Source organism: Neoarius graeffei, chromosome 12 (genome assembly GCF_027579695.1).
Source record: "Neoarius graeffei isolate fNeoGra1 chromosome 12, fNeoGra1.pri, whole genome shotgun sequence".
Classification (NCBI taxonomy): domain Eukaryota; kingdom Metazoa; phylum Chordata; class Actinopteri; order Siluriformes; family Ariidae; genus Neoarius; species Neoarius graeffei.
The window spans coordinates 43,526,808-43,549,819 of record NC_083580.1 but is presented as its reverse complement, the minus strand read 5'-3'; the positions used below and the strand labels follow the sequence as shown (position 1 = coordinate 43,549,819).

General features: G+C 43.0%; 1 protein-coding gene across 1 annotated transcript in view; it reads right to left on the bottom strand.

Annotated features, from left to right (window-relative positions):
• Positions 1-23,012, bottom strand: part of ank1b (ankyrin 1, erythrocytic b) — a 183,147-nt gene that overhangs the window by 73,682 nt on the left and 86,453 nt on the right. The window contains exons 32-35 of the mRNA XM_060935917.1: positions 22,579-22,698; positions 15,789-15,873; positions 10,167-10,241; positions 9,929-10,060 (exon numbers count right to left, since the gene is read on the bottom strand). Coding sequence (XP_060791900.1) covers positions 9,929-10,060; positions 10,167-10,241; positions 15,789-15,873; positions 22,579-22,698 — 412 coding nt within the window. The remainder of the gene's footprint in view (positions 1-9,928; positions 10,061-10,166; positions 10,242-15,788; positions 15,874-22,578; positions 22,699-23,012) is intronic.

The following is a 23,012-nucleotide window of genomic DNA, read 5'->3' as shown; positions in this document are numbered from 1 at the left end:
CTCACACCAACCCCAGTCTACCATCTTGGACAGAGGGTTATGTTGTCCACCACCAATCTTCCCCTTCAAACCCCCTCCTGTAAGCTGGCACTCAGGTTTGTTGGTCCTTTTTCCATTTCCAAAGGTATCAACCCCACAACTGTCAGGCTGAGGTTACCTAGGTCCATGAGTCATGTTCACCCTTCTTTCCATGTCTCTCAATAAAGACCCCTGGTCTCCAGCTCCTTCTCCCCTCCCTCCAGGCCCCCTCCCCCCCAGGTTCATCTATGGAGGTGAGGTCTACACCGTCAAGAATTTGCTAAAGGCCCATCGGTGAGGTCAGGGGTTGCAGTACCTGGTTGATTGAAAGGGATATGGCCCAGAGGAAAGGTGTTGGGTCCCAGCACACTTCATCTTGGACCCCTCACTCATCAGGGATTTCCACTGCAAGAACCCAGAGGCCACATCTGGGATGTTCATAGGAAGAGGGATACTGTCACAAGCCAACCGGGAACATCTAGGTCCTGATCCGATCTTTTACTCCATTCCCTGGTTTTCCCCTGAGCCTTCCCCACGTTGTAGCCAACACACCTGTCTCTCATCAGCTCATCCACAGCTCTATATTTTACCGTTTGGATATTCATTCCCTCCTCCCCTCCAGTCCTCCACAATTAGAATAAAGAATCTGCCCTCTTCTCTCCAAGTGCACGAGCCTGCTTTTGTGTCTAGTCTGCTCCTACTGCCTTTTGGCCGTGACAGTAGCTTGAATTGGGTCATGGTGAAGCAAGAAAAATTAGCGGAGAATTTAGGGCCACATGGCCCTATATTTTAAAAAAAAAACACCTAATAAAATTGGAAGTCTGTGATTCAAATTCAGTAGCTTTCAGTCCACTGACCAAAAATAATTGGGTGTCAGGGAAAAATCTTTTTATGACCTAAACTTGAAAAACCTGAAAGGCAGTCTGCCTTTAACCCATAGCTGGAACCCAGGCAGGTGCTCCCACTTTGGGTCAGAACGGACCTGGGAGCAATGGTGATTAAGGGGTAACTCCACTTTCCCCAATACACAAGTCCTCCTGGACCTGAGATTCACCACTGGTTGCAGTTTAAAGTCATACCCAGGACCAGAAGTAATGCAATACTTAAAGTCCAAAAATACAAACAGGGTCAAAACCAGAAAAGCAATACAAAATACAAGGCTTTTGCAAAGTCAATGTGCTACTGAGAGTCCTTATATATATGTACTATGTTTGACTGCTAATCAGGAACAGGTGCATGCTATTTACTCCAAATAATGTGTGTTCACTTCACAATCTGTGGCTGCGTGTGCCGAGCTCCAATGTGCATGGACATAAGAGATGTAACCAGACAACTGATTGACATATCAAGTTTGATATTTGATCATAACTATAGTAATGATATAAAGTGAAAATACTGGTTCACTGCTGTCCACCATGCACCCAGCAGAGTCACACCATAATAAATGTCATAGTGTTGTTTCTGGCACATGGCATGCAGTGTCAGAGAAAGGTGTAAATATGTATTCAAAATTCCTATGTATATCTCATTATTGGTATCACTGTCACAAGATACTGCAGCAATTTACTGATGTGAAATACACTACACAGTTCAATGGTTCATATGCAATAGTATTATTTTCTATTCAGGTTGATTTTGTGCCTTTGCAAAGATTTTGCTCATACACTCATTGGGAGTTCCACTTTTAGGCAGTGCCTAAATATCTACATTAGTAGAAGTAAGTGGTTCTCTAGTTTGTATATTGTAAATACAGTATAGTGGTGTAGTGATTAGCACTGTCGCCTCACAGCAAGAAGGTTCTGGGTTTGAGCCCAGTGGCCAATGGGGGCCTTTCTGTGTGGAGTTTCCAGGCTCTCCCTGTATCTGCATGGGTTTACTCTGGGTGCTCCGGTTTCCCCCACAGTCCAAAGATATGCAGGTTAGGCTAACTGGTAGCTCTAAATTGACCGTAGGTGTGAATGTGAGTGTGAATGGTTGTTTGTCTATATGTGTCAGCCCTGCGATGATTTGGTGACTTGTCCAGGGTGTACCCCACCTCTCTGTCAGAAATGGCAAGCTGAGGTGAAGTGAGGACCCAAGAGCAGACTCAAGACAGGCAGTGTACAAAAAGAAACTTCTTTAATGAAGTACAGGGCAGAGGTACAATAGGGCTCAGGCAAAATCGGTGGTCAAAGAACAGGCCAAGAGGTCAAAACACAGAAGAGCAGGCAGGCACGGTCAGGGACAAAAACAGGGCAGAAAAATCTTCACAAAAACTCAAGAAAACAGGGACAAGGGAAACCCAGGCAGAGGAAGCAAAAAACACAATCCAAAGGAACAGGCAGGTAGAACAGGGGCAAAAACTTGACAGAAAACCAGGCAAAAAACATGGAACGATACAGGCAGGGGGAATCAAGAAGTCACAATACCAAAGGGCTGTAGCGAGGCAAGGAAAGTCTGCAAGAGACAGTCTGGCAACTGGAGTAGCTTCAAACAGTTCTTAAGTAGGTCCTGGCTGATGGGAGAGGAGTGGTAGCAGGTGTGGGAGTGCTGCTTCAGGGAAGATGGCCTCCAGCAGGGCAGGACTGAATTCCTGTCCCAGATCCAGCCTGGAAGTCCCACAAACTCAGGCATGGATGGACTGGACCGGACTGTGACAGTACCCCCCCTTCAACGGGCGCCTCCAGGTGCCTTAGGAAGTGCCTCAGGGTGTTGTTGGTGGAAGTCTGTGATGAGGGTGGGATCCATGATGAACCTGGCAGGAACCCAGCTCCTCTCCTCAGGACCATACCCCTCCCAATCAACGAGGTACTGGAGTCCTCTGCCTCAGTGTCGTACCTTCAGCAACCTCCTGACCATGAAGACCTCACCACTATCTATGAACCTGGGAGGAGGAGGGAGTTTGGAGGGTGGGGATAGGGAACTGGAGACAAGGGGTTTGACTTGGGAGACATGGAAAGTTGGGTGAATATGGTGCATGGTTATGGGCAGAGACAGTCTTACAGAGCAGGGATTAATTACCTTGGAGACGGGGAAAGGCCCAATGAACCTGGGAGCCAATTTGTGGGAGACTGTCTTGAGGGGCAGGTGGCAAGTGGAGAGCATCACCCGCTGCCCCAACTGATAGATAGGAGCTGCTGAGCGGTGTTTGTCGGCTTGCTCTTTAAACATCTTGACAGAATGTAGGAGTTTTTTCCTGGTCAATGCCCACATTCTCCTGCAGCAGTGCACAAACACCTGGGCAGAGGGCACGGCGACTTCTTCTTCTTGGACGGGGAAGAGTGGTGGCTGGTAACCCAGAGAACACTGGAAGGGGGAAAAGACCTGTAGCAGAGGTGGGTAAGGAGTTGTGAGCGTACTCTATCCAAGGAAGGGTCTTGCTCCAGGAGGCCGCATCCTTGGACACCATGCACCTGAGGGCCAATTCCAGCTCCTGGTTGCCCTGTTCCATCTGTCCATTGGTCTGAGGGTGGAAATCTGAAGACAGACTGCGAGAAGCACCAATGAGTTGACAGAAAGCTTTCCAGAATTGGGCGGAGAATTGGGGTCCGTGGTCTGACACAATGTCTGAGGGGAGTCCATGTAGACAAAAAACATGGAGTATCAACATTTCGGCAGTCTCTTTGGTGGTGGGAAGCTTGGGCAGAGGGATAAAATGAACAGCTTTAGAAAAACGGTCAACAACAGTGAGGATACAAGTATTGCCACCTGAATTAGGGAGTCCTGTGATGAAATCCAGGGCTATGTGTGACCAGGGCCAGTGGGGAACAGGAAGGGGTCACAGCAGGCCAGCAGGGGGTCTGTTGCCAGTCTTGTTCCTGGCACAGATGTCGCAAGCTGCCACAAACCTCTGGACATCCTCCTTGATGGATGGCCACCAAAAACATTGTCAGATGAGTGCCAGAGTCTGGGCTGCTCCTGGGTGGCACGCCATTCTGGAACCATGACCCCACTGCAACACTTGTGCCTACACAGAAACAGGAACAAAAAGATGGTTAGGAGGTGCATTACTGGGCCCTGGGTCCTGCTCATGGGCCTTCTGGATCAGGGTTTCCACCTCTAACAGAGCAGCCCCCACCAGGTACCATGGAAGAAGGATGGTCTCAGGGGAGGTCGATTCTTCCTGGAGGGGAGAGAACATTCTGGACAAGGCATCGACGTTACCATTCTTGGAGCCTGGGCAGAAGGAATGTGTGAACTTGAAGTGAGGAAAGAAGAGAGACCATCAAGCCTGGTGAGAATTGAGGCGCTTGGCAGTCCTGAGGTATTCAAGCTTCTTGTGATCTGTCCATATGATGAAGGGAAGGTCTGACCCCTCCAACCAATGTCTCCATTCTTCCAAGGCCAGTTTCATGGCCAACAGTTCCCTATTGCCAATGTCATAGTTTCTCTCAGAGGGGGAAAGCTGACAAGAGAAGGAGCAAGGATGAAGCTTGTTGTCACTAGCCAATCTTTGGGATAATATGGCTCCGACCCCTGACTCTGAAACGTCAACCTCAACCACGAAATGCCGGGACGGATCTGGAATGGTGAGTACAGGTGCTGACGTGAACCTTTGTTTGAGCTCAGAGAACACCTTCTTGGCCCCTTCCCCCCAGCTGAAAGGGACCTTGGTGGAAGTTAGAGTCATAATGGGCCCAGCCATCGTACTAAAGTTCCTGATGAATCGCCTGTAGAAATTCACAAACCCAAGAAACCGCTGGAGTTCTCGCTGAGAGGATGGGGTGGGCCAGTCAGCAACTGCCTTGAGTTTCAGGGGGTCCATCTGAATCTGTGCAGGGGAGATAATGAAACCCAGAAAGGAGACAGAGCTTCTATGGAACTCGCATTTCTCAGCCTTAACAAAGAGTTTATTTTCTAGGAGTCATTGAAGGACCTGCCTGACGTGGATGCGGTGTTCATCAAGGGAGCGAGAAAATATCAATATATCGCCCAGACAAACAAAAACAAAAAGGTTAAGGTAGTCCCTCAGGACATCATTAACGAGGGCCTGGAAAACCGCAGAAGCGTTAGTCAGGCCGAACGGGATCATGAGATATTAGTAGTGGCCCATGGGGGTGTTGAACGCCGTCTTCCATTAGTCCCCTTCCCTGATCCTCATGAGGTGGTAAGCATTGCGCAGGTCTAGCTTGGTGAACATCTGGCCTCCCTGGAGTAATTCAAATGCCATGGTCATGAGAGGTAAGGGGTAACGGTTCTTGATGGTGATGTTATTTAGCCCCCGGTAATCAATGCAAAGGCGCAAGGATTTGTCCTTCTCCACAAAAAAGAATCCTGCCCCTGCAGGAGAAGAGGAGTGATGAATAATTCCAGCTGCTAAGGACTCAGTGATGCATTTATCCATGGCTTGCCTTTCAGAAGGAGACAGAGAGTAAAGTCGCCCCTTAGGTGGTGCAGTCCCAGGGAGAAGGTCAATTCCACAGTCATAGGGCCTATGGGGAGGAAGGAAACAGATTGAGACTTGCTGAACACAGGTTTTAAGTCATTATACTCGGGAGTCATGTTAGAGAGGTCAGGATATTCACTAATGGTGGGCTGGAGCAGCTCGGCGTGAGGGAGGGCAGATCTCAGGCATGACGATAAACAGAATTGACTCCATCCTAAAATAGTGTTGTTAGTCCAGTTGACATGGGGGTTATGTAGCATTAGCCAAGGCAGACCAAGAACTATGGGCACATGGAGGTTGCTCATGACAAAAAACTGGATGGATTCAGAGTGGTTGCCCGAAATTCTTAAGGTGACCGGGGCTGTTTTATGGGTAATAGTGGTCAGACCAGTACCATTAAGGGTCAGGACAGTGAGGGATGGGTTCAGAGCCAGTAGTGGAATCCCCAGGCGCTTGGTGGTGGTCGAGCAGATCAGGTTTCCGTCAGCCTCTGAATCAATGAGTGCCTGGAGGTCATGGGGCTGATTGCCATGGATAATGATCACTGGGAGTAGCGGTTGATCGGTAGGGGGCTGATTCGGGACATTGCCCACCATGGCCCCTAAACTCACTGATGGGCTCTTCCTTTTAAAGGGCAAGATTGGCAGTAATGCCCCAGCTGTCCGCAATAAAAACATGCCTTCATATCCCGGCGGCACTTTCATTCCTCAGGTGAGATGCAAACTCAGTCTACCTGCATTGGCTCAGCAGAGGGAATGGGAGGCTGAGGGGGAGCAAGACTAGTCCAAGTTCTTTCTTTCACTTGCTGTCTGATCTGGGAGTCAATACAACTGGCAAGGTCCAAGAGACCGGGGAGATCAGGTGGCAGTTCTCGTGAGACCAGGTCATCCTTGATGGAGTCTGACAGCCCATTCAAAAATGCATCAAACAAGGCACTCTCATTCCAGCCACAAGATGCTGCCAAAGTGCGAAACTCAATAGCATAGTCAAAAGCGGACTGGGCACCCTGCCACAGCCCGATGATTTCTCTTGCTGCCTCTCTACCAGACAGAGAGCGGTCAAAGGTTTGCCTTATCTCTGTGAAATTCTTGAAGCTGGTGCAGCATGGTGCATTGGCATCCCACATAGCTGTTCCCCACTCCCTAGCTTTGCCAGTGAGGAGAGTGATGGTGTAGGCCACTCGGGAACACTCTGTGGGGAAGGCCAGTGGTTGAAGCTCAAGGGTTAGCGAGCATTGAAATAAGAATGATCGGCAGGTACCTGGTTCTCCGTCGTATGGCTGTGGGACAGGAAGTCTCGGCTCCCTGAAGAGGGCTGGAGCATGAGCTGGAGGAGCAGTAGGCAGAGGGGGTTGTGTAGGAGCAGACATTACTTGAAGCTGTTGTAGCTGAGTGGCAAAAAGATTGAGAGTATTAGAGATGGTGACAAGGTTTTGGTTCACCTGTTGGATGTCCTGTTGGTGGGTCCCAAGGAGAACTCCCTGCTTCTGCACCGCTGCTCTTAGCTGGGCGAAATCTGCTGGGTCCATGCTGGCCAGACTGTGCTGTCAGAAATGGCGAGCTGAGGTGAAGTGAGGACCCAAGAGCAGACTCAAGACAGGCAGTGTACAAAAAGAAACTTCTTTAATGAAGTACAGAGCAGAGGTACAATAGGGCTCAGGCAAAATCGGTGGTCAAAGACTGGACCAAGAGGTCAAAACACAGAAGAGCAGGCAGGCATGGTCAGGGACAAAAACAGGACAGAAAAATCTTCACAAAAACTGAAGAAAACAGGGACAAGAGAAACCCAGGCAAAGGAAGCAAAAAACACAATCCAAAATAACAGGCAGGTAGAACAAGGGCAAAAACTGGACAGAAAACCAGGCAAAAAACACGGAACAATACAGGCAGGGGAAATCGAGAAGTCACAATACCAAAGGGCTCTAGCGAGGCGAGGAAAGTCTGCTAGAAACAGTCTGGCAACTGGAATAGCTCCAAACAGCTCTTAAGTAGGCCCTGGCTGATGGGAGAGGAGTGGTAGCAGGTGTGGGAGTGCCGCTTCAAGGAAGATGGCCTCCAGCAGGGCAGGACTGAATTCCTGTCCCGGATCCGGCCTGGAGCCGGCATGGAAGTCCCACAAACTCAGGCATGGATGGACTGGACCGGACTGTGACACTCTCGCCCATAGTCAGCTGGGATAGGCTCCAGCTTACCCATGACCTTGCACAAGATAAGCATTTACGGATAATGGATGGATGGATGGATGGATGGATGGATGGATGGATGGATGGATGGATGGATGGATATTGTAAATAACTCCCCCCCAAAATTTGATGTAACTGATTCATGAAAGTTAATGTTTAAAAGCAGTAATGAGTCATTAGATTGAGCATTTATGTAAACACATTTTTGTTGGTATTTGCTAATATTTGTTGATATTTTTAATATTTGTTGCCTGTAGTCCTTCTATTCTATGCTAAAGGAAAAACTTTAATTTTGAGAAGTGTCTCTCTCATGTGGCTATCGTCCAAATGAGGGTGTGGGTTTTTTTTTTGTTTGTTTGTTTTCCCACTTCTCAGGTTAGCTCCATCCCAAAAAGGCACACGGTGTATATTTTGGAGAATGTAATATGTGAAGCTGTTTGTTGTGATGTGAAGTTCGTTTTTTGCCAGGTTAAAGGCACTGAACTGTGGCAAGTTTCCCAAAAGCATCGTAGCACAAAGATCATCATTAAATGGTCGAGCGAGCAGCACAATGAACACTCTCTCTCCTAGTTAAGATGCTCTTAGCATTAAGGGGCTTTTGGGAAACTCACGACTGAATGTTTACCGTGCTATATTGTTATGGTATTAAAGTTTGTAGCTGGTTTTACCAAGATATAACGGTTTATGAATAAGCTAATAGAATGTAATTTAAAAGAATGAAAACTATTGTTTGTTCTTTTATGTTTTTTGTACATTTGACTCTTGTGCTTAGACTTTTTTTTAAATAAATCTTAAAATTATCAGTCATGTCTCAAACCATCATTTGGAGGGGTATGCTACATATATAGTTGGCATGTAGTGTTTATATAGTGTTTTACATAGTTCATATTGTTGTATGGATTTCTAACTTTATTACATCTCTGTGTGGAATTTTAAATGTAAAATAGTAAAAATATTTTTCTTTGTTTTTAAATTTTGAATAGCTGAACATATTTCATTACAATGTAGGTTGAAGATACATTGGATTTTAACTGAATTAGTTTTAGTATTGATAATCCAAAACCATATAATAGTTACAGTATATTCGGTTGGACTCAGTGAACGTTAGCTTATACTTCCTGGTTTTGTGCAGGAAAGTACCAGGTAATAAGCTATACTTGCAATTTACTTAGCAGTTAGATACAGAAAAGTACAGGGTACTAAGTGCCACTTCAATTTACAGCCCACACAGCTTATATTACGGTGTACTTAAGAGATAGTTACAGGAAAGTACAGGGTAATAAAATATACTTATAGTATAGTTAGCAATTAGTTACAGGTAGTATTTGGAGAAAGTTACTGGAAATTAGAGGGAACTAAGCTACTCTTCAATTTATAGAAGTTTTATTTTATAACATTTGAAACAACTGAACAGTTAAAGCTTGCAGAGTACAAATTTAACTTATTGTGGTTAAAACATTTTAAAGAAATAAAAGGAATGACATTTACTGAGGACCCATTGTGTGAAGATGATAACCCAAAGGTAAGGCTGATAACCTGTGGAAGTAGGAAAAAGGGAATAACAACACTGCTGGATATTCCCTGCCATACCTATATGAACATATGAGAAATGTTCATTTCATCATTTGCCTTTCCATTTGGCTACATGAGTAATATCATACACTTAATTAATTTTTATTAACCAATGGTTAGAAGTACATCCATCCATCCATTATCTGTAGCCGATTATCCTGTACAGGGTCGCAGGCAAGATGGAGCCTATCCCAGCTGACTATGGGCGAGAGGCGGGGTACACCCTAGATAAGTTGCCAGGTCATCACAGGGCTAACACAGAGACAAACAACCATTCACACTCACATTCGCACCTATGGTCAATTTAGAGCCACCAATTAACCTAACCTGCATGTCTTTGGACTGTGGAGGAAACCAGAGCACCGGGAGTAAAACCCACGCAGACACGGGGAGAACATGCAAACTCCACACAGAAAGGCCCTCGTCAGCTGCTGGGCTCGAACCCAGGATCTTCTTGCTGTGAGGTGACAGTGCTAACCACTACACCACCATGCCGTCCCTGGTTAGAAGTACAATGAATTCTAAATAGTATTTACAGGTTTCTTATTTGAAAAATGTTTGTAAACTGCCTAGTAAATATCACTTAGTTTTACAGTCATACCCTTTACTAACTCTTTTGCCTTTTTATTATGCCTTACTTAACAGGTACTTACCCTGTAATAACAGGTACTTGCCCTGTAATAACAGTTACTTATCCTGTAATTTGTGGGCTGTAATTTAAAGTGTTGCCAGGCTAAGGTGTTACAAAATAAACATACAGGGAAATGAGGGCTATAATGAGAGATGCTCACTCTGGGAGATCTTGCCCTCTCGGCTGGCCCACAGGTTGAGCAGAGCTGTACTCTGGTCTAGGAGGGAATTGGGATTCTCGACTCGTATTCTGTTAATGTCATCAACACTGAACTGCAGCTCTCTGGCCAGTTCTGCAGATACACAACACAAAGAGAGGAGATAAGCAAAATGCAAAATAAGTTAGAGACAGCCGGGGGGGGCACGCGCGCGCACACACACATACACGTATATACGTACCAGTCCAGCTTAAACCCAACTGCTCAGTAATCAGTGCGATCTTCATCTCTGTCCTTTCCAAGGCATTCACAGCAGCTGAGAACAAAAAGATTCAAATTATGATCATATACAATCATTGAAATAATATAATTATTATTCATAAATACAATAATTAATTATATATGAACTATTGATTCATTCATTCATGTTCATTTATTACTTCATCCTCATCAAGGTATAATTATGAAAATAATTCTAGTGACAATAATAATTCACAAAGATATATTTGATGTATTCATTTATTAAGTTAAGTGTAACATAAACTAAGTGTTTAAAACCCATACCTACTCTTATTTAATTTATTTATGATATTACACAGTTACATGAAGATATGAAGTTTATCTGAAATATTTTCAACATGAGAAGATAAATTTCATATCTTTCTTTGTTCTTTGTTATTTATTATTTGGACACATCCACAAAAAATATGCAAGTTAATCAAAAAAATTTTAATTTTGAAATGGTTCACCATTTTGACAACACCCATCAAGTCAGTGGAAAAACACTGGAAGTAACATAATCGGAGTGAAATATTGGAAAATATATCACTCAGATCCGCAGTGTATTTTGTATGAAAAATGTGAGTTTTTCAACATGAAAAGATAAACTTCATATCTTCAAGCCAATGTCTGATGTTCTTTCTATTATATAAACACTTTCACAAACAAAAAGTAACCAAATTTATCAAAACAATTCATCAATTTCTTTACAAGTGACATATAGAGACTTATGTCACAGTTTTCGTTCTCCATGTCCTGGATGTAGCTTGTATGAAAAATATGAGTGGTGTATTTCCCAGTAAAACACTCGTGTCCACACACACACATCCATCCATCCATCCATCCATTATCTGTAGCCACTTATCCTGTACAGGGTCACAGGCAAGCTGCAGCCTATCCCAGCTGACTATGGGAAAGAGGCAGGGTACACCCTGGACAAGTCGCCAGATTATCGCAGAGCTGACACAGAGACAAACAACAATTCACACTCACATTCATACCTATGGTCAAGTTAGAGCCACCAATTAACCTAACCTGCATGTCTTTCGACTGTGGGGGTAACTGGAGCACCCAGAGGAAACCCACACAGACACGGGGAGAACATACAAACTCCACACAGAAAGGCCCTCGCCAGCCCTTCGTGCTGTGAGGCAATAGTGCTAACCACTACACCACCATGCTGCCCTATCTGTGTGTGTGTGTGTGTGTGTGTGTGTGTGTGTGTGTGTGTCCGCCCTCCATGATTATTTCTTGATGATGAATTTGTTTATAATAATTTCCAAAACAAAAACACATGTGGCACTATTATTCACACCCCTGAAAATTATAGTGAACACAATAACTGAAGCATGTTTCCCATTTAAATTGCACATTTTTGAGTTGATCTCAGTGTATAGGAACTTTGAAGAAGTAATCCATGACTTCCTGATTAACTGGGGACAAATATGAGGTGACATACAGGTCAAATTCCCTTAGTCATCCATCAACATGGGAAAGATAAGAGAACACACAAACCAAATGAGGGAGAAGTATGTTGACCTTCATAAGTCAAGGAATGGATTTTTAATCTCGTCGTACAGGGCTTATAGCCGATTCGGCTCTACACACCTTGTCAGCTATCAGCTCATGTACGACTCGATTTCGTGGAATAACCGATGAATTCTATCTACATTTACTGGATTTTAAGAAACAGAGCATTTTTATTTTTTTGCAAATTCGATAAACAAAAACTTTATCCAAAATGTCTGACAAAATAATTTCAGCTTAGAATGTAAACAAATGACAGTAGCAATTTGTGAAAAATGCTATAATAATAATAATTCTTGAAAAATAAAAAGAGATACATTCTTACTAGGGCGGCACGGTGGTGTAGTGGTTAGCGCTGTCGCCTCACAGCAAGAAGGTCTGGGTTCGAGCCCCGTGGCCGGCGAGGGCCTTTCTGTGTGGAGTTTGCATGTTCTCCGTGTCTGTGTGGGTTTCCTCCAGGTGCTCCGATTTCCCCCACAGTCCAAAGACATGCAGGTTAGGTTAACTGGTGACTCTAAAGTGAGTGTGAATGGTTGTCTGTGTCTATGTGTCAGCCCTGTGATGACCTGGCGACTTGTCCAGGGTGTACCCCGCCTTTTGCCCGTAGTCAGCTGGGATAGGCTCCAGCTTGCCTGCGACCCTGTAGAAGGATAAAGCGGCTAGAGATAATGAGATGAGACATTCTTACTATCCATATTTTGTTGCTTTTTTGTATTTTTGGGGGTTTTGTTTTCAAGTAGAGTTTTGATTTCGTCCACAGTTGGTTCAGCAACACACGCGCCGCCATTTTGTTGTTCTTCTTTAGGTTTTTTTTTTTTGGAAGTTGGCAAACCAACTTAAAGGTGCATTACTACCACTGACTGGGTTGGAGTATGGAACAGGAGATATGGGGGGGACTACTCTTTTAGCTATTTCTGTTTCTTTTAAATACTTGATAACAAAGCCGCCATTTTGTTTTTCTCTACTTGTGGTATATGAGCTGATATCCTAGTAGTAGAGTAGCCAATCAGAGCATGCGAATGCTCATATCCAGTGAATGTGGATAGAATAAATAGAAATAGCTACTGACCTGAAAATTCCAATTTCTACTGTTAGGGCAATAATAAAAAAGTGGACACCAACTGGAACTGTTACAAACTTGCCTAGAAGAGATTCCAAGTTTATTTTGCCCCCATGTACAGTAAGGAGGATGGTAAGAAAGGCACAAAAAAATTGCCAAGGATCACTGTTGGTGAATTAAAAGAAAAAAAAACCTTTGGGGGTTTCCACATCTCCAAAACTACCATCAGACGCCACCTCCATACCAACAGGTTATTTGAAAAGTATGCCAGAAAAAAAGCCTTTTCTGTCAGTTAACCACAAATGTAAAATTTTACAATTAAATTTTTACAACATTCAAAATAAAACAGATAATTTATTTGTGGTACTGTAACAAACCACTAAAAGCTAAAAAATGCTTTAAATATGTAAGGCTTTTGACATTTTATTCTGTGAAAGCATTATACAGAATTTATACTTGGCAATTGGTTTTACTCATACAGTGAACCAGGGTTAACCAGAAATGGTTCCCATTTTGATATACATTGCTCCCCACAATTATTGGCACCCCTTGTAAAGATTAGTTTGGGGGGGGGGGACAAAAATCCACCTACTGCTGAAGTCACTTCATCTCACACTGAAAAAGTCAGAAAAAATCCAACCTTTAATTGAAAAATTTATTCAGAGAAGAACAAATCCCTCATCAAGAAATAATAATTTTCATCAAAAAAACACATGTGCCACTATTATTGGCATCCCTGCATTTAGTCCTTGACCCAACTTCCCTTTGCCAGAACAAGAGCATGAAAACATTTTATAAGGTTGGAGAATACAGAGCAGGGCATCCAAGACTATTCCTCTTTATAAAATCTCTCCAAATCATCCAGAGTCCTTGGCCCTCTTGTGCACTCTCCTTTTCAGCTCACCCCACACATTTTCACTGGGGTTCAAGTCAGGAGACTGAGATGGCCATGGTAGAAGCTTGATTCTCTGGTCAGCTAACCATTTTTGTGTTGATCTGGATAAATGCTTTACATTATTGTCCTGCTGGAAGATCCAGTGATGACCCAGTTTTAGTTTCCTGGCAGAGGCAGCCAAATTTTGATTCTAAAATGTCCTGGTATTTCATAGAGTCCATGATGCCATGTACCCTAACAAAGTTTCCAGGGCCTTTGGATGAAAAACAGCCCCAAAACATCACAGAACTTCCACCATATTTTACAGTTGGTATACAGTTGGTATGGGGTTCTTTTCATTTTAGCCATCTTTCTTTTTTAAGCCTTTTTGCGTTGAGTGTTTATTGCCAAAAAGCTCCATTTTTGTTACATCAAACCATAGAACATGGTTCCAGTCAAAGCTGTCATATTGTTTCACAAACTTCAGGCGTTTTGTAATTAACTGAGAGAAAAGTTTTTTTTTCTGTCATACTTTCCAAATAATCTGTTGGCATGGAAATGGCGTCTGATGGTGGCTTGGGGGACTTGGAAACCCTGAGATTTTACTTTTTCTTGTAATTCACCACCAGTGATCCTTGGGGATTTTTTTTGCCTCTCTTACCATCTTCCTTGCTCCTTAATAATAATGGAGGGCACTGTAAAGCGCAAGGCAAAAGGTGTAAAAGTGGTTAAGTCATATGTACTGCACTGTATAAGAAGAAGGAAGCCATTTCACATCCAGCCATGGTTTAGTTGGCTGGCAGAATTGGATAGCTACAAAATTAATTTAAAATGGTTAAAGAGGTACCGTTGAAGTTAGCAGAGCCAAATTGATAGATGGATCAGGTTAGTCTATACTGTATATAGGCAGCTGTCTTTCTTTGTTATGTTACTTAAATATGATATTGTGTAAATACAACTGTGCTAACCAGTATGCTGAGCTGAAGAAAAGACTCAGGTGTTGGTTGGCTGATCAAATTCAACTTAAGCTCCACCCTTACTAACTAAGGGACTATGGGACACCTGTCCAGAGAGATTTACAGTGTGGCTTTAGCTGTCTTTTTATTTTTAGATTACTACTTGTCACACTGTATGAGATCCCAATAGATTCTTGGCTGAATGCTATAAGCATGTTTCTTCATGTCAGATTATGCACTATACAGCCAAAAGTATGTGGACACCTGACCATCACATCCATATGTGGGTCTTCCCCAAAACGCTGCCACAAAGTTTGAAGCACACAGTTGTCTACAATGTATTTGTATGGTGTAGCATTAAAATGTCCCTTCACTGGAACTAACAGGCAACACTTTCAGACAAGTGTCACTGCAAAGCTCACACTCTGAGATTTTTTAATTAAAAAAATTCCTCTGTGAGTGTTTCACATTATACAATCTAACAATGCAAATCTCACAAACAAAGAAATGTTTTATGATGCATTATTTTTGTCTGCAACAGCAAAATCTGCCCAAAAATTGTACAGTGTAAAGCCAGTTTTACTCACTTAAAAGCAAAGAAGATTAATTTCCAGTAAGTTCAGTAAACAAAGGAAAATATTTAAAAAATTGTTCAGAAAGTGCTAGATAAGCTGTACTTACCCAAGCATGACTTGTAAAGACTGGTATTGTGCTCGTCTGCTTTAACCTGTCATTATATAATCTGGCCTGTAAATGGTTCTCACCCCCCACCCTAATCCATCCACCTACACCCCTCAGGTCTGTCATACAGCTGCTACACAGCTTCAGCTTCTTTACAATGGGCATTATAGCAGACCTCTCCCCTCGCTCATTCTCTTGCCATGCTAATAAGGATTTCTGCACTTGGACCATATCAGATTCAGCAGCATGCACTACATTACTGCTCATTCTCTGGGTGGACGCACGGAAGCCCTGACCCCATGGAGCTGCCTGTGACTGGTTATGATTGGCTCTGCATGGCAGAATGAGACATCAAGGACAGGGCTTGGCATCCAGAGCTCAGTCAGAGCCATGCACAAGTTCAGTAGGAGCCAGAAAAAGCAGGGGATATGGCATTCAGAGACAGCGGCCTTTGTCGTCCCTCAGCATGGGGGCACTGTGTCTTACCCAGGCCTGACTCACTCAGGGCGCTGTATCTCTCCCTCAGGGCCAGTGGCGTCAGAGTCCGTCTGCGTTCTTCACCACCTGCCACCTGAATTTGTAGAGTACAAAATACAGGTTACATGTTTTTATCTGAGACATGAATCATATTTGCCTGACACTTGCGAGAAATAGCTCCAGGATGTGTCATGGAGGAAAATAATGAGACGACAACTGTGGTTTTAAAAATCTCTTTCAATTGTTTGTCTGCCCACCTTTGTTTGGCAGAAACTGTTACTTAATAGTTTTGTGTCAAGTAATATGTTAAGGAAATATTACTTACTAGTTTTGGGTGGCATGGTGGTGTAGTGGTTAGCACTGTTGCCTCACAGCAAGAAGGCTCTGGGTTCAAGCCCAGCAGTCGATGGGGACCTTTTGGTGTGGAGTTTGCATGTTCTCCCTGTGTCTACGTGGGTTTCCTCCAGGTGCTCTGGTTTCCCCACAGTTCAAAGACATGTGGTTAGGTTAACATGGGGTGGCCTTGGTCTGAAGTGCTCTTGAGCAAGGCACCTAACCCCCAACTGTACCCTGGGTGCTGTAGTATAGCTGCCCTCTGCTCTGAGTTTGTGTGTGTGCTTGTGTTCACTGCTTCAGACGGGTTAAATGCAGAGGACAATTTTCACTGTGCTTGAGTGTGCATGTGACAAATAAAGGCTTCTTCTTCTTTTGCTCTACTATGGTAGAAAGTGTATTTGAAAATACCAGTTTGTTAGGACTGGGACTGTTTTGGCCTCTAGAGGCCGCTGTTATTTCCTTATCTTGTCATGTTTGTTTTGGCCTCTAGAGGCCGCCACTGTTCCTGTGTTTTGTGTTTGTGTTGATTGCCTGTTTGTCCTCATTAGTGTCACCTGTTTCCCATTTAGTTTTGTGTATATATACTCCCTCAGTTTGGTCCCTAGTCATGGAGTCTTTGTGCTACCTATGGTTTGTTTCCTCTGTCCTGTGTACCTTGCTTATGCGCTTGTATTTTTTGGTATTTTGTTTTCTTTGGATTTGTTCTACCCTTTTGGATCTTCTGAGCGTTTTGCATTTTGCCTTTTCTTTTCTTTGGACTTTGTACTACCTTTTTGGATCTTCTGAGCGTTTTGCATTTTGCCTCTTCTTTTCTCATTTTTTGGACTTTCAACCTTTTGGATTATACTTTGTTTTTTTTTTGCCCTGGATTGTATATAGTGTATATATTGTAAATAAACTGTTTTTTGATACTCTACTTTCGCCTCACGCCTCTGCACTTGAGTCATTACCCTGGTGGCCTAGTGGGGGTTTGCTGGATTACTACACCAGCGATCCGTGTTTGATTCCCAGCAAAACTCTAACACACAGTTGGCAAATTTTACCAAAATTTTTAGACTTTTTAAAAATCTAATTTATCTTTGGTGCTTTATATTGCTCAGGGTCATAGTGGATTCAGAGATAATCCCTAGAAAACTAAGTGTGATACAGGAATATGTAACCTGAGTGGGACACCAGTCCATCATTGGGCACCATGCACACATTTACACACTCATTCGCGTCACCAGGCCATTTATCTTCACTAGTCCACCTGGTGGCATGTTTTTGGGAGGTGAGGGGAAACTGGACAACCCATAGGAAATCATTAGATTAACATGTGGAGAATCAGGCAGAATCAGGTCCCTGGAGCTGTGAGGAATCAACACTACCCACTGCACCACCTTGTTGCCCCAATATGCAACCAGTCAAAACCAAAATATTTACATAAGAAAGATCTAAAGATCACACCTTTTTCCCACAAAAAAGTTGTGAATCTATATACAATGCAATGCAGCAAGCAATACATCAGGCAACAAGAAAAATAGTATATTTTTATAGGACTGTCTAGTTATCCATACAATTTTAGTTTCTCAAAGAATAAGTTGCATCTCTTTCTCAAGACCTGAGATGCAGCAATGCTTTAAAGCAATAGGGATTATATACTGTACCAGTAAGACTTCTGGGTTAATATGTGAAATCTCTTAGCTGAATTAAATGAAGATTAGATTTTACAAAGGGTATCGCTGGAGTGTTTAATTAGTTTTAGGTTGTGTGTATACAAGTGTTATAAAATGAACATAAGTGCATGTTTGCTCTGTGGTCAGAGATATTTACTGTTGAACAACTGATTAATTTTTGTACAATGGAGGATCAGTATCCAGACTTTTATATACCTGTCAGCTAAGAACAAGAATCTGCAGCTGTCATGGGCACAGAGTCACCCAAACTGGACAGTTGAAGATTGGGGGGTGGGACTTTCCTTTTTTGCCTCAGGCCCTGTCCACACGGCAACGGATTCAGGTGAATCCGATACAATTGTTTATCATTTCGGCCTGGCGTCCACGCAGCACTGGCGTTTTGGGTGCCCCAAAACGCAATCTTTTGAGAACGGGTCCCAGAGTGGAAAGATCTGGCAACGTTGCCGTTGCGAAGTCATCTGGATGAGTAGAACGGATTTGTTTACGATGACGTCACAACCACATGACTGTGAGTGCTTCACGCCGGGTAGAAGTGTAACGAACTCGATGCGAGTTGTCAACAAATCCTATAACTTGGTTCACGAAACACGCTTACAAAATATTTTCACTGTGAATATTTATTGTGTAATGGTGCAGAGAGAGAGAGAATAGCCCTTAGGGCAGAGTCAATCCCGCCAGCAAAAATAGGGAAAAAAAGGAGCGATCTCACCTCTTCAGATGTTGGTTTAAGTCCTACAATACATTCCTCAAAAAGGGCGTAGAACAAATTAATCCATCAACGTGTAGCATTCAATTTATTACGGACCATTAAAGACGCCGCCTTCCGTGTAGAATCATACGTCATCCTCGCCGCCATATTGGATGGGTCAAAGCAGAGAATAAAGATGCCTCATTCATGTGCTGCGTTTAACTGTACCAACAGGTTTGCCGTCCAAACGAGATCACATGGGATTAACTTTCACAGGTGAGACTGGAAAAATACTTTTCATTGTATTTGGTCATTATAACGTAATTTTACGAACAGATTTTCCTGACTTTGTGGCTAATATAAAGTCTCGCGCATAATAGTTTATGCGCATGCGTCCTTACTTCTTCTATTGTTCTGGTGTCTCCGAAGGGACCGTCTTACAGCGCCCCTAGAGGTGTGGCATGTGTATTGCATCATTTTCAGTAAGCGTTGCGTTCCCATATGGACCTGATATCTTACTGATCGTTGCCCATGTGGACGCGATATTTTTTTAAATAACATCTCGTTGCCGTTGTCGTGTGGATGTAGCCTCAGGCTACGTTTACATTACGTCGAATCAGCGGATCATCAGATTAATGTTCTTAAAACGATTCGCGTTTACACTAAAACCGTTAGCCGTGCACATAGCAACGCCAATACGCGGATACGCTCGGCTCCGCAGGCATCCTGCGCTCCAAATCACTCCGCCCTGAACAGCGAGTGCCCTCTGGAGGGTGCGCACTCCGGCCCTGCGCAGCTCACACAGCGCGCGAGTGAAGTGAACAAGCCACGATTCGGGACTGAGCCGCTGTGTGTGTGATCCCAGCGCAGATCACTTATTACTTGCAAGTGGAAGGATGGCAAGCCTAAAGACAATCATAACTACACAATGGGCAGTATTTGCATCAGTATTTGCAGTATTTTCATACTTTTATACTCTTTAATGAAAGGTGATACAAGGCGGAAGTCCGCGCCGTTTTTCAGCAGTCGCGTCACATGACCAACGCCAGCGAATCAGGAAGGTGGATGTCACAGTGATGTTGTCCAATGAGACGCCAGCTAGAGCTCAGCACAGCGTATTCGCGTATTCTGAATGTTTACACAGCACCGGACCAGATACGATCTAGATTGAATACGTGGACGCTGGCGGATTCCCGTTTCCTGGCTTTTCCAGGGGGTTTAATGTAAACGGACAGTGCATCCGCGAAGAAAACGAGACAGATACGGTCTAATGTAAACGTAGCCTCAGATTCTTGTTCTTGATTGACAGGATTGGGACCTGAGTGGTCATTCTCCTCTAATCTCTCTCATCAACGAGGTGTTTCAGCCTGCAGACCTTCTACACACAGGATATTGTGTGTGTGTGTGTGTGTGTGTGTGTGTGTGTGTGTGTGTGTGTGTGTGCGTGTGTGCACTTCTCACTATTCTGTGTAAACTCTAGAAAGAGTGTGTGAAATACCCAGAAAATCAGCAGTTTCTGAAATACTCAAACCATACTCATCTGGTACCAACAACCATGCCACGATTAAAGCTAGGGTAGGGAACACTGGAGAAAAAAGCAAAACTAAGCTATATTTTGAAAATATCCAACAGAAATCCCACCCCCTGCCTTCAGGCCTCCTTCCAGAGCCACTCCTCAAAAACACATGAACATGCATTGCTTCCCTACTGCTGGGGTATGAGTCAACGAGAAAGAGCGCTGGGGTGAAAGGAATGCAGCACATTGTCATATCCAACTCCTCATATCTCATTCACATGTAAGAAAACACTTAACATTATCATAATGAATACAAACAATGAACATGGCTATTATTAGTACAACCATGTTTCAAAAAAAGTTAGGATGTTGTGTAAAATGTAAATAAAAACTGAATGCAAATCATGGAAACCCTATATTTCATTGAAAATAGGACAAAGACAACATATCAAATGAAACAGATTTTTTTTATTGAAAAATATACACAGTGTCTTGCAAAAGTAATCATCCCCCTTTGTGTTTGTTTTTTTGCATTACAAGCTGGAATTAAAATGGATTTTTGGGGCGTAGCACCATTTGATTTACACAACATGCCTATAACTTAAAAGGTGAAAATTGTTATTTTATTGTGACACAAACAATAATTAAGATTTAAAAAAAACAGAAATCTGGTGTCAGTGGCTGGTGAAGAGCTGACTACAAACATGGACAGCTCAAACTACAACTCCCAGAAGACACAGCGCCCTCTGTCTCCTACCTTCTAGCACACAGCTGACATACATTTCCTCATCATCTGCCCCTGCATATAAACACCAGTCACACAAGCACTCAATGCGAAATCAGGGTCCTTTCAGAACAAGTTGATTTATACAGACATCATGTGACAGATCATGTGACAGATCATGTGACACTTTGATTGCACACAGGTGGATCTTAATCAACTAATTATGTGACTTATGAAGTGAATTGGTTGGAGCAGCTCTTATTTAGGGGTTTCATACGAAAGGGGGTGAATACCTATGCACACTCCAGATTTCTGTTTTTTCATCTTAATTATTGTTTGTGTTACAATAAAACAACAATTTTCACCTTTAAAGTTGTAGGCATGCTGTGTAAATCAAATGGTGCTAACCCTCCAAAAATCCATTTTAATTCCAGCTTGTAATGCAACAAAACAGGACAAATACCAAGGGGGACGAATACTTTTGCAAGATACTGTACTCATTTTGAACTTACTGCCAGCAAAATGTTTTTTAAGAAGCTGAGAAAGGGCTACAAAATACTGGAAAATTTGTATAATGCTAAAAAAAACAACCTGGTGGAACATTTCACAACTAATTAGGTTAATTGGCAACAGGCCATTAACATGATTGGGTATAAAAAGAGCATCCCAGGGAGGTTGAGTCTCTCAGAAGTAATGATTGTGAGGGCTTCACCACTCTGTGAAAGACTGCATGGACTGCATTAATAGTGCAACAAGTTAAGAATAATATTCCTCAAACTAAAACTGCAAAGAATTTGAGGAAGTGGAAAGTTGTGCTGTGGTCTGATGAATTGAAATTTGAAATTCTTTTTGGAAATCATATATACTGTATCCTTCGGTTCGAATCCTGGCGTCGATGTAAAAGACTGAGCACAGACCTGCACAGGTCTCTAGTTTATATTTTACACAGCATTCCAACTTTTTTTTGGAAACAGGGTTGTATTTTAAGGAAGTGTAGCTGTAATATTTCCTAGATTTTTTTTAAGATATGCACTACAGCAACATTAAGAAAACAGGCAATAGCTGCCGTCCTTTTATTTTTACTGATTAGAGTAAGGCTCATGAATTGACAGGTTGAATTTCACCAACATAAATTCAGTATGAAGCAAATATAACCACAACTAAAAGCAAATGAGTGTCTTTCATATCCCAGCTAGTGACTTTTATTCCTAGTTGCTTTGGCCGAGAAAACAAAACAAAAATAGATTTCAGGTGTCTCTCCTAACACCATAGCAATGACATAAACACTGCCTGAATCATAAATGTTGGCAGGTCTTAATTGCAGGAATAGCCATATACGATTTCAGTAAGCGAATGTTAGTGTGTGAGAGACTCCTCCTAGTTTTTGGCTTGGATGGATCCCAAAGTAGCAACAGTTAGTTTTTCTGTGACTAAATGCAACAAGACCACGTATTGCGAAGTGGCTGGCAAGTTATAAGCTGAAAAATTAACCACACAAGGCACCTATATAAGCTGTGATGGCGAACTGTAATAGCTCATTAATTTTATCCATGGAACAACTGCTTGCAGTTTACACGTATTAGATACAAGATAACTAATTACTTATAACCACAGAACCTATTAATACCTAGTATTACTAGCATTACATAATACATAGTAACCATAATCATGGGGTTATGGAGGGTTATGGGAATTGCTTATTCTGAGAAGAATACCTGCAAAACTGCCCAAAAATTTGAACAAAATAAGTAACTGAGAGAGTAACAAGGGTGCAAATGCTGCCCTTTCACTGAAATACATGTATGGGCTAAATTATAGACTCATGCAGGGAAATGGAACCATAATCAAAGCAACAGTACCTTAACACAAGGGGGCATGGAGATGTTGAGGTTACAGAGCACATGCTGTGCATCCTCATACTTAGTGGACTTGCGGAGGAAAGACAGGAACCCTGTGGATTCTTTGTTGCTGTCTCTCACCTGAGAAGCCAAGACAGGAAGACAGAGGGAAGAACAGATGGACAGGGAGAGAACAGAGACCCAAAAAAGAGAGGGAAAAGATGTCAGAGATGACAACAGAGTGAAAGAATGTGACAGAAAAGGGGGGAGAGAGAGAGAGAGAGAGAGAGAGAGAGAGAGAGAGAGAGAGAATAAAGGCAGTCAGACACCTGGGGATGTCTCATACAAGTAGACAGGGGACAGGGAAGGGATGGAAGCAGTCCGTAGGCAGGCGAGAGAGAAAGATTTACCTTCACATTTACCTTGTCGTCTGTGTGATCAGACAGTAAGAGAGT